Source organism: Manis javanica, chromosome 4, assembly GCF_040802235.1.
Source record: "Manis javanica isolate MJ-LG chromosome 4, MJ_LKY, whole genome shotgun sequence".
NCBI classification, from domain to species: Eukaryota; Metazoa; Chordata; class Mammalia; order Pholidota; family Manidae; genus Manis; species Manis javanica.
In genome coordinates, this window is record NC_133159.1 from 35,615,109 (window position 1) to 35,627,541 (window position 12,433).

Here is a 12,433-nt window from a genome sequence, read left to right on the forward strand (position 1 = left end):
TCTGCCTTCTAGATATGGGATCCTGAGATCAGAGCCCTGGTGGTGGAGGCCCACATCCTAATTCCCTCCCTTGGGGACAGGTTGGACCCTCTGGTCTAATCTCTTACCCTTGGTTGTGGGCTGCAGCTTCCTGTCCCTCTCCAGCTCTTCCTCCTGTAGGTGACTTAGAATTTCCTCCAGGGTCTTCCCGATCTCCACAAAGGATGGGCGTAGTTTGGGATCCATCTGTAGTCATCCACAACAGCTATTAGTCCTGCCCTCCTATCTTCCCCATCAAGGATAGCATTTGAGTCTGTTTCTGGCATCTCTCTTTTGATTCAGTTGTGAAGCTAGGAGATCTTTTCTGAAGGCCCCAGACTATGAGGGCGATTGCCAGAGCTAAGGTCAGGGAAGATGCTATAGTCTAATATCCTCCCCTCTCTCAGCACCCTTTCTGTGTGTCTCATCCCATTGTTTGGCACAGAACCTTCCAAAAGGATATACATTGATTTGTTCTGTTCTTTTTTGAGTTCTGCTAACATGTTTCTGGGAGCTACCCGTACAAAGCCCAGCTACTCTCTGGTCATAGCAGGTAGGTCCAGCCCCAGAGCTGTATAAAATGAAGGCTAACATAGGCCTTAGGACCAGCTAGACCCACGTCCAACTAAAACCTGACCAGAATTCCATGAACATCCAAGGCATGGATGTAGTGGGTCTACCCTGCAGGCTGAGGACTGAGTAATAGACAGCAATTTTCCTTTCCTGGGTCTAGGGTGCCGGAGAGTCTGGCAAGCCCAGAGGAGGGGACATGGGCAAAAATGCTCTTCATGAGGCTAATTAGTAGCCTCTCCTTACAATCTTCACCATGTGAAAAGAGCCCAGTCAGCCCCTGACCAAAGCCAGGGGAAAAGATACTCACATTACAGCAGTTGAAGGTGAGCTGCAGAAAGTGTGGGGGACAGTCTCCCACCATGTGTTGAAAGGCATCATAGTCCAGCCCAAAGTTCTGTGAATGGATATGGTAAGGAGGGAACACGATAGGTCATTAATCCCTCTCCCCATCCTGCCTGCTCCAAAGGAGAGGCTGGGAATGCCCCTAAGAAGTAGCCACACAAACAAAAAGTTTCAGCAATCCACCCCAAAAATAGAATAGTTTCATAGCCCCAAAACAAGCTCCATCCCAGTGGTGCTGTTACACATTCCTGCAGCTTACCTCTGTGCGAGGAAGATAGTCCGGATCAGCCTGGATGCGGGCAATGATCTCACAGAGGATGATACCGTAAGAGAACACATCCGCCTGGTGGGTAGTAAGACCCAGTTTCCCTCAGTGGGGTAAGAGGTGGGATTTCTGCCCTCACATCCACCAGCCCAGGCCTGGGCCCTACTGCTCATACTTGGTCATTCAATTTATTCACTGGGCAGCTGCCAGGGATCAGCTCTACTATTGGGAGAAAGGATGTAGATCCTCACCCTCAATATAAAGGGTGATCCAGTTCACTTTCTGCTAAGATTCTAAGGAGAACCAGGCCTTGAGGCCCTCAGGCTTACCTTCTCATTGTAGGGCTCATCTCGGAGAACCTCGGGAGCCATCCAGAAGGGTGAACCCACCACAGCCAGCTTTTCACTCCCAGTGCTGTGGGGTGAGATTAAATAGCAAATGAACTGGCAACTGGCTGGGGCAATGGGATACATGACCACTGGGAATTCCTCTCTCCCAAGGATGGGCACAGACTACCACTGACTGAAATTTAGGGAGTTGTGACCAAGTTCTGGCTTCTGGTAAGAAAGCTAGAGTTTTCCCTTTGCCTCAGCCCCTTCTGTGACCCCAGTACCTACTAGGGCTACCCACCTGACATCAGGGATCTTCTCAGCCAGGCCAAAGTCAGCTACCACTGCAGAGTAACCATTCTCATCCCTCTTTATCAGGCAGTTCTAGGGTTCCCAAAGAAAAAGGATTCATATCATGCTTCAAACACAAATATTTATCTTTGCTTTCTATGTGCTAGGCATAATTCTAAGTGCCAAAGATACTCAATGAACAGAAACCTTGTCCTCTTGGAGCTTACAATCTAGTGGAAGAAGACAAAATTATCAGGCCTGATATCATGTAAGTATATGACAAGCACCCAAACCCATGCTAACTCACTGCTCACAGGGTCACAACCAACCTCCTCTCTGGCATTAGTCTATGATTGGCTCTAACCAACCAGACTACCCCACTCCCCTCTGCACACATCTTCATCCAAACTTACAAAAACAAGCTGACTTGTCAGGAAGCAGGAAACAGCTCTTTCCTCCCACCAGGCACCAATACCACTCCCCTGCAACCCCAACATTGCTTCAGGGACTGAGCAGCTCCAGAGTAGAGCTTCTGGACACTAGAGGGCGCAATATACAAATATGAAACGCCAAAAGAACCTGGTCCAGAGTAAAATTAATATAACTCTGGAGAAAGATTTAAATGACATGGACCTTATGACTCTTCCTGAAAGGGAATGCAAAATAAAAATCATCAACATGCTAATGGAGGTACGGAAAGATATCCAAGAACTCAGGAATGAATTCAGGTCGGAGATCCAATCATTGAAGAGCACGATGGAGGATATTAAAAGAAGGTTGGATATGGTGGAGGAGATGATAAATGAACTAGAAACTAGAGAAGAGGAATACAAAGAAGCTGAGGCACAGAGAGAAAAAAGGATCTCTAAGAATGAAAGAATATTGAGAGAACTGTGTGACCAATCCAAATGGAACAATATTCACATTATAGAGATATCAGAAGAAGAAGAGAAAGAGAAAGGGATAGAAAGTGTCTTTGAGGAGGTAGTTGCTGAAAACTTCCCCAATCTGGGGAAGGAGGTAGTCTCTTAGGCCATGGAGATCCATAGATCTCCCAACACAAGGGATCCAAGGAAGACAACACCAAGACATATAGTAATAAAATTGGCAAAGATCAAGGATAAAGACAGACTATTAAAAGCAGCCAGAGAGAGAAATAAGATCACATACAAAGGAAAGCCAATCAGGCTAACATCAGACTTCTCAGCAGAAACCTTAAAGGCCAGAATGGAGTGGCATGATGTATTTAATGCATTAATGCAATGAAGCAGAAGGGCCTGGAACCAAGATTACTTTATCCGGCAATATTATCATTTAAATTTGAAGGATGGATTAAACAACTTCCAGATAAGCAAAAGCTGAAAGAATTTACCTCCCACAAACCATCTCTACAGTCTATTTTGGAGGGACTGCTATAGATGGAAGTGTTCCTAAGGTTTAATAACTGTCACCAGAGGTAATAAAACCACACTAAAGAAAGTAGAACAGCTAATTACTAAGCAAATGCAAAATTCAATTAACTATCCCCAAAGTCAATCAAGGGATACACTGGGAATGGAGGAGGAAGAAAAAGGAGGAGAAAAAGAAAAGAATCTTTAGATTGTGTTTGAAACAGCATATTAAGTGAGTTAAGTTAGACTCTTACATAGTAAGGAAATTAACCTTGAACCATTGGTAACCACAGATCTAAAGCCTGCGATGGCAGTAAGTACATACCTATCGATAATCACCCTAAATGTAAGTGGACTGAATACACCAATCACATAGAGTCACTGAATGGATAAAAAAACAAGACCCATTATATGCTGCCTAGAAGAGACTCACTTTAAACCCAAAGACATACACAGACTAAAAGTGAAAGGATGGAAAAAGATATTTCATGCAACTAACAGAGAAAAAAGCAGGAGTTGCAGTACTTGTATCAAACAAAATAGACTTCAAAACAAAGAAAGTCACAAGAGACAAAGAAGGACATTACATAATGATAAAGGGGTCAATCCAACAAGAAGATATAACCATTATAAATATCTATGCACCCAATACAGGAGCACCTACATATTTGAAACACATACTAATAGAATTAAAAGGGGAAATAGAATGTAATGCAGTCATTCTAGGAGACTTCAACACTTCACTCACTCTGAAGGACAGATCGACCAGACAGAAGAAAGTAAGGAGACAGAGGCACTGAACAACACAATAGAACAGACGGACCTAACAGACATCTACAGAACTCTACACCCAAAAGCAACAGAATACACATTCTTCTCAAGTGCACACAGAACACTTTCAAGAATAGATCATATACTAGGCCACAAAAAGAGGCCCAGTAAATTCAAAAAGATTGAAATTGTACCAACCAGTTTCTCAGATCACAAAGGTATGAAACTAGAAATAAATTACGCAAAGAAAACGAAAAATCCCACAAACACATGGAGCCTTCAAAACATGCTCCTAAATAACCAGTGGATCAATGACCAAATAAAAACAGAGATCAAGCAATATATGGAGACAAATGACAACAGTAATTCAACAGCACAAAATCTGTGGGACACAGCCAAGGCTGTGCTAAGAGGAAAGTATATTGCAATACAGGCCTACCTCAAGAAAAAAGAACAATCCCATATAAACAGTCTAAACTCATAATTAATGAAACTAGAAAAAGAACAACAAATGAAGTCCAAAGTCAGTAGAAGGAGGGACATAATAAAGATTAGAGCAGAAATAAATAAAATTGAGAAGAATAAAACAATAGAAAGAATCAATGAAAGCAAGAGCTGGTTCTTTGAGAAAACAAACAAAATAGATAAACCCCTAGCCAGACTTATCAAGAAAAAAAGAGAGTCTACATACATAAACAGAATCAGAGAAATGAGAAAGGAAAAATCACTATGGACACCACTGAAATACAAAGAATTATTAGAGAATACTATGAAAAATTATATGCTAACAGACTGAATAACCTAGAAGAAATGGACAACTTTCTAGAAAAATACAACCTTCCAAGACTGACCAAGGAAGAAACAGAAAATCTGAACAGACCAATTACCAGCAGCAAAATTGAACTGGTAATCAAAAACCTACCTAAGAACAAAATCCCTGGACCAGATGGCTGCACCACTGAATTTAATCAAACATTTAGTGAAGACCTAATACCCATTCTCCTTAGAGTTTTCCAAAAAAATAGAAGAGGAGGGAATACTTCCAAACTCATTCTACGAGGCTAGCATCACGCTTAATACCAAAACCAGGCAAAGACACCACAAAAAAAAGAAAATTACAGACCAATATCCCTGATGAATGTAGATGCAAAAATACTCAACAAAATATTAGCAATCTGAATTCAGAAATAGATCAAAAAGATCATCCACCATGATCAAGTCGGATTTATGCCAGGGATGCAGGATGATACAACATTCCAAAATCCATCAATATCATCCACCACATAAACAAAAAGGACAAAAACCATATAATCATCTCCATAGATGCTGAAAAAGCATTTGACAAAATTAAACATCCATTCCTGATAAAAACTCTCAACAAAATGGGTATAGAGGGCAAGTACCTCAACATAATAAAGGCCACATCTGATAAACCCACAGCCTACATCATACTGAACAGTGAGAAGCTGAAAGCATTTCCTCTAAGATTGGGAACAAGACAGGGATGCCCACTCTCCCCACTTCTATTCAACATAGTACTGGAGATCTAGCCATGCCAATCAGACAACACAAAGAAATAAAAGGCATACAGATTGGCAAGGAAGAAGTTAAATTGTCCCTGTTTGCAGATGATATGATATTGTACATAAAAAACCCTAAAGAATCCACTCCAAAACTGCTAGATCTAATATGTGAATTCAGCAAAGTTGCAGGATACAAAATTAATACGCAGAAATCTGTGGCATTGCCATACACTAACAATGAACTAGCAGAGAGAAAAATCAGGAAAACAATTCCGTTCACAACTGCATCAAAAAGAATAAAATACCTAGGAATAAACCTAACCAAGGAAGTGAAAGACCTATACTCTGAAAACTACAAGACACTCATGAGAGAAATTAAAGAAGATACCAATACATGGAAACACATCCCATGCTCATGGATAGGAAGAATTAATATTGTCAAAATGGCCATCCTGCCTAAAGCGATCTATAGATTCAATGCAATTCCTATCAAAATACCAACAGCATTTTTCAACGAACTAGAGAAAATCATCCTAAAATTCATATGGAACCACAAAAGACCTCAAATAGCCAAAGCAATCCTGAGAAGGAAGAATAAAGCAGGGGGAATTATGCTCCCCAACTTGAAGCTCTACTACAAAGCCACAATAATCAAGACAATTTAGTGCTGGCACAAGAACAGACCCATAGACCAATGGAACAGACTAGAAAGCCCTGATATAAACCCAACCATATATGGTCAATTACTATATGATAAAGGAGCCATGGACATACAATGGGGGAAATGACAACCTCTTCAACAGCTGGTGTTGGCAAAACTGGACAGCTACAGGCAAGAGAGTGAAACTGGATTATTGTTTAACCCCACACACAAAAGTAAACTTGAAATGGATTAAAGGCTTGAATGTAAGTCATGAAACCATAAAACTCTTAGAAGACAACATAGGCAAACATCTGAATATAAGCATGAGCAACTTCTTCCTGAACCCATCTCCTCGAGAAAGGGAAACAAAAGCAAAAATGAACTCATGGGACTACATCAAACTAAACAGTTTTTGTATGGCAAAGGACATCATCAACAAAACAAAAAGGCATCCTACCGTATAGGAGAATATATTTGTAAATGACATATCCGACAAGGGGTTAACATCCAAAATATGTAAAGAACTTACACACCTAAACACCCAAAAAGCAAATAACCCAATTAACAAATGGGCAGAGGATATGAAGAGACAGTTCTCCAAAGAACAAATCAGATGGCCAACAGACACATGAAAAGAAGCTCCAGATCACTAATCACCAGGGAAATGCAAATAAAACCACAATGAGATATCACCTCACACCAGTAAGGATGGCCACTATCGAAAAGACTAAGAACAACAAATGCTGGCGAGGATGTGGAGAAAGGGGAACCCTCCTACACTGCTGGTGGGAATGTAAGGTAGTTCAACCATTGTGGAAAGCAATATGGAGGTTCCTCAAAAAACTAAAAATAGAAATACCATTTGACCCCAGAATCCCACTCCTTGGAATATACCAAAAGAATACAACTTCTCAGATTCAAAAAGACATATGCACCCCTATGTTTATTGCAGCACTTTTTACAATAGCCAAGAAATGGAAGCAACCTAAGTGTCCATCTGTAGATGACTGGATAAAGAAGATGTGGTACATATATACAATGGAATACTATTCAGCCTTAAGAAACAAATCCTACCATTTACAACAACATGAATGGAGCTGGAGGACATTATGCTCAGTGAAATAAACCAGGCGGAGAAAGACAAATGCCAAATGATTTCCCTCATTTGTGGAGTATAACAATGAAGCAAAACTGAAGGAACAAAATGGCAGCAGACTCAGAGACTCCAAGAATGAACTAGTGGTTACCAAAGGGGAGGGATGTTGGGAGGGAGGGAGAAGGGGTCTGAGGGGTATTATATTTAGTACACATGGTGTGGGGGATCACGGGGAAAACAGTGTAGCACAGAAAAGGCACATAGTGGATCTCTGGCAACTTGCTGCACTGATGGACAGTGACTGTATTGGGGTATAGGTGGGGACTTGATAATATGGGTAAATGTAGTAACCACATTGTTTTATTATGTGAAACCTTCATAATAGTGTATATCAATCATACCTTAATAAAAAAAAAGCTGACTTGTGAAGCCTCAACAGGCCCTTCAAGCCTTTGCTTATACTGTCTCCTTCCATTTGTAATGTTCCCCTAATTCTTTTCACCTCAGAAAAGTGTATGTGTCTGAAGGCAAGCTACATTTCCAGCCCTGTCCTCTCTGGCTCTTATCTTTGACTCCTCTCTGCTACTTCCTCTTACAGCCTAGCAGACAGCAGGTTCTGGTTTGGATCTTCTGCATAGTATTCATGAGTAAGGCTCAGGACATGCTCAATGGACAAACGCTGCTGTTGCCAGAGAAAGAATGAACCCAAGTGACTTGTAAATAACACAAAGCAGCAATAAGCTCTTCCCAAATAGCTGCATTCAAAATAGTCCTACACCACTCTGGCGCAGCAGGCACTTCATTCCACCCTGCTTCCTCCGGAGGCAGGAGAGAGTAAGGATCCTTGGTTCACAGGGACATTTCTGGGGCCAGCAAGTCCCCATCTGACCCAAACCAGCTCTCTCATCAGCCTTGGCATCATGTTGCCAAGGCATTGCCAGGTCACCTCTTGCTTACTCCATATCAGGTACAGATCAGTCCCTTACTCTGGCCTTGATGTGATCACCCAGTATTATTCTCTCTTTCCCTGAGCTAGAAGGAGCCTATAATTTCTTCACATCCTCTCCTACCCTGAACCGCAGGTAGACATGTACCATCTCTGGCTTCTAAGCAGACCCGTCTGTGTGCTTGTCCCTGCTTTGGCCCTTCCATCAGGTCCTGCTGACTCAGCACCCCAGTGCCCTGACTTCAGCTGTCTGTGAGAAGATGGGCCCTAGCCCAGCTTGCCTATTAGACAGCCAAAGCCTAGGCTATAGGGCACTGCCCTGTGAGGTAGGGATGGCTCAGATATGTCCCTATTTTTCTTCCCCTCCACCTCCTATTTTATCAACTTGGCTCCAGTCCCCAAGGCTTGGTCTAAAGTTCTATTTACTATTTGCTTTATAGCCCTCAGAAACAGCCCTGCTAAATTCATCTTGGGAGCAGCAAAAAAGGCACAGAATAAGGTCACAGTGCATTTCCCCAGTCAAAGCTGTTCAGTTTCTGCCCTGTCTTCATGTCACAGAGGCCTAAAGGTCACTCACTGCAAGCCACCCACTCATGCATGAGGAGTGACTTCACAGTAGCTTCTCTGAGTAACTGAGAAACCACTGAGGTGGGGATGGTTGGAGACTTACAACATGCCAGGCCCACCCTGCCTCTGGGTCTGGAGTGTGACCACTGCCCCTCTTATTAAAGCTTCTCTATAGCCAAGAGCTGGGCACTGGAGCCAAAGACAAAGCAGGGATAATGACAGCCAGAAGAGCCAAACCCTAGGAGTCTGTATCTGAGGTGATAAGGAAATGGGAAGGGACCCTGACCAGGAGCAGCCCCTATGGGGCTTTCCAACAAAGTCCTGAGCATGCCCTTAATAGCATCCAGGCTAGTGAGGTTTGGCTGGTAGATTTCCTTCTCTACCTTTGCTACTCTGCCAATTATAATGCAGGTTCTTCCCATCCCATGAGGATGATACTCTCAGGGTTGTATCCCAGGCTTCCAGTGTCTGTGCTCTATTATAGAGGATATTCCACATTTCTTTTCTAATTACCACCTCTGTGCTAATGACTCCCACATGTATCTCCTCAGCCCTGAACTTTATCCTCAAGCTTCAGACTTATATATCCAGTCTATTTCTGGACATCTCCTGGATTACTCATACTGAACTCCATACATGTAAACCTGACCTCATCTTTTTCCCCTAAAAGCTAAAGCTCTAACTGTATTTTTATATCAGCTGGTACTGCCATTTTCCACCCAGTTTCCTAAGCTAGAAACCTGGGACTCATCCGAGATTTTTTACTCTTACTCCAACTAATTTTAGTTTCTAAATGTTTTTCAAATCAGTCCCTGTCTTTATCCCCACCACTACTACTGTCCTTATCATTCCTTCCCTGAATATTGCAGTAATTTTCAAACTGGGCTCTCTGGCTTGGTCCACATTTGATTACCATAATCCACCTTCTCATTCCTGCCAGTGTGATCTTAGTAAAATGCAAATCTGTGCTGCTTCCCTATTTAAAAACAAGCAACCTATTGTATGATTCCATTTATATGAAATGTCCAGAATAAGCAAATCCATACATACTAGAAATAGATTAGTGGTTGCCCAAGGTTGAAGGGAAAGGGAAATAGAGTATAGAATTTCCTTTTTGGAGTAATGAAAAGTTCTGAAATGAGATAGTGGTGATGGCTGAATATACTAAAAGCCAAGGAAGTATATACCCTGGAAGGGTAACATTTTTTGTGTTTGAAGTGTATCAAAACAAAAACAAAAATAAAAACTGTTACTTCAAAAAAAAAGCTACCGATGTTTCATTTCCTATCTATAAGATAAAATCCAATTTAGATAGTATAATATGATCAGACTTCTCTCTTTTCAACTCTTATTCCCTATCACTCCAACTTCTGTCTATGTCTCAATGGCATTGTTTATGCCATTCCCTTTATCTGGTGTGGCCTGGAATATTATCCCCACTCCACACACGTAATACTAACTAGAATTCAATTTTCAAGGTTCAGTTCAGGCATCATCTCTTTCAATAAACTTCCTCCATACCCTCAGGTTGAGTTAAATAGTCTTTTTATTTTTTTTCAAAATCTCCTATGCATTCTCCTCTCTCTAAACTTAGTAGTTGCCATATTATAATGAAGTATCTGTATAATCCCTTCCTATAGCTATAGACGGTAAGCTACAGACTATAAGCTTTAGTAAAGCAGGGATATCTCAAGAGGGAAGTAGCCTACAGAGTACTCTGTGGGCTTGGTAAGGGTAAGATGCCTAGCCTTGGGTAAAGGAAAGATGCCTGCTTCTGTCTGTGTTTTTCACAAACACAATTCCAATCGTTCTTCAAAAAAAACTGCCAGGCGGGTGGATATCAGATCTTTACATTTAAGATGAGAAAAAGTGAAATTTAACAACTGTAAGTGGTGAAGACCCAGGTCTCCAGATTCTAAAGGAGTACCACCTCTTCAAAGGGCTGGAGAGCTTTCCACTGGGGACAGAAAGGCCATGGCAGGAGCAGTGTAGTATTTAAGATCGCAGCAGGGGTCAGGGCCCATAGAGAAGGCAGCTCTGTTTGTGCAGCCAATGCAATCAGACCCCTTCACTGGGGATGCTGCCCCTACCTCCAGTGCTGGCTAATCTAAAGGCATCTAGCGCAATGCTTGCATTTCTCACCCAACCTGGAAATGGTCCCAGTACAGACGCTGTGGCTAAAATACGAAGCTCAGAGCACTGTGGGGTTCTAAGAAGCCAGACTGTGTGGGATAGAAGGTCCATTACATAGAAGATGAAGAATACTTGATTCACAAGTATCCTTGCCTAGAATAAGTAGCAGACGTAAGTGAGGCTCAGTCAGACTTCCCTGAGGCAAGAGGTTACCTTTTCAGGTTCAAAAAAGGAGCCCAGGCCCCATTCCTCTTTGCCTTCACCCCTATTATAATACATAACACTGTAGTGGAGAGACTTACATGTTTGCCTCTTCAAGGCCAGGGAATAATCCTATTCATCTCTGTATCTCTAACCTAGCAGACATACAGAAGGAGTTAGCAGAAGTTTGTTACATGAACGTTAATATAGATACTGAATCAACTGATGCAACAAAAGTATGCATCCAAGGCATATTCCAACCATACACCTGATTCTAGTGGGGTGTGGGGACTTAGCTGACAAAGGACTCAAATGGGGGCTATGAATGCATTTCTGGAAGCCAAAACAAATCTCTCAGAATTAGGTCAGAATAGACACCTGAGAGCAGTTCCAGGGTCACCCAGAACAGCTGCACAGTAAGTACTGGTACTGAATTAAACCATCTGAGCAGAGAAATGCCAAGTCCATTTGTTGGTGTTAGCTCTTAAGCTAAAGCTACTTCTGCAATAACAAAAATATGGATTTCAGTATGCCGTTCCCTCTTTCCCCTTACCCTCAAGAAATTCACTCGTAAGTCCAGTTAGGATCAAACAGGAAAGTTCTGATTTTACATCTCAAGAGAGGTTACAAATTTCTTTCAACACACAGGGAGATCAGAGACTGACCTGCCCTCCTAGATGCCCCAGAGACTGCTAGAGCAGTCTCACAGAAGATTATCTGGTCTAATGTGTCCCATCCCTTGCCCAGCATGTGATGTCATACCTTTATCCTAGCTCTTGTGTAATAATCTGTTCACATATCTGTGTCCCCAACTAGACTAAGAGCCCATAGATGGTACAGATTGGATTCCAATAATTTTTATGTCCCCAACACTGTGTCTTCTAATAGCATTGTATAAACGGTTTGCAAAAGCTGTTGATGGTACCCATTATAAAAAAATAACTACAGGGCACCCTAATAGACACACTCTACATCTCTTAGGCATTCAAATTTGTTCCTAATTCATGCTTTCCTCAGACTCTGGAAATAGGCATTTTCTGTTCCTAGTTGTGTGGTATAGCCTAAGACCATGGCCAATAGGCTTTTCACTCTGCCTAAACCACCACAGTGGCTTCTTTTGAGTCAACCAAAAACACAAAAACCCAACAATCAAGATTAGAGGTACTCCTGGATAACCAAAGATCAGTGATGCTTAAGCAGATATTAATGATATTAAGCAGAAACAAACTGCTCTCTCAGCTGCATCTAAGAGCCAAGTCTCATACACAGTTGTACTAGTTATTCCTAGAGCTACTGTAAAAAACTGGTTATTGCCACTTCTTGATGGAGCTCATGAACTGAATA

At 41.9% G+C, this 12,433-nt stretch overlaps 1 protein-coding gene across 3 annotated transcripts in view; it reads right to left on the reverse strand.

Annotated features, from left to right (window-relative positions):
* TESK2 (testis associated actin remodelling kinase 2) overlaps nucleotides 1-12,433 on the reverse strand; it is a 138,530-nt gene that overhangs the window by 1,848 nt on the left and 124,249 nt on the right. For all 3 annotated transcript variants that reach the window (XM_037021760.2, XM_073233830.1, XM_073233831.1), the window contains 5 exons: nucleotides 1,829-1,911; nucleotides 1,528-1,612; nucleotides 1,193-1,276; nucleotides 899-985; nucleotides 108-225 (listed from right to left, as the gene is read on the reverse strand). In XM_037021760.2, the coding sequence (XP_036877655.2) occupies nucleotides 108-225; nucleotides 899-985; nucleotides 1,193-1,276; nucleotides 1,528-1,612; nucleotides 1,829-1,911 (457 nt within the window). The remainder of the gene's footprint in view (nucleotides 1-107; nucleotides 226-898; nucleotides 986-1,192; nucleotides 1,277-1,527; nucleotides 1,613-1,828; nucleotides 1,912-12,433) is intronic.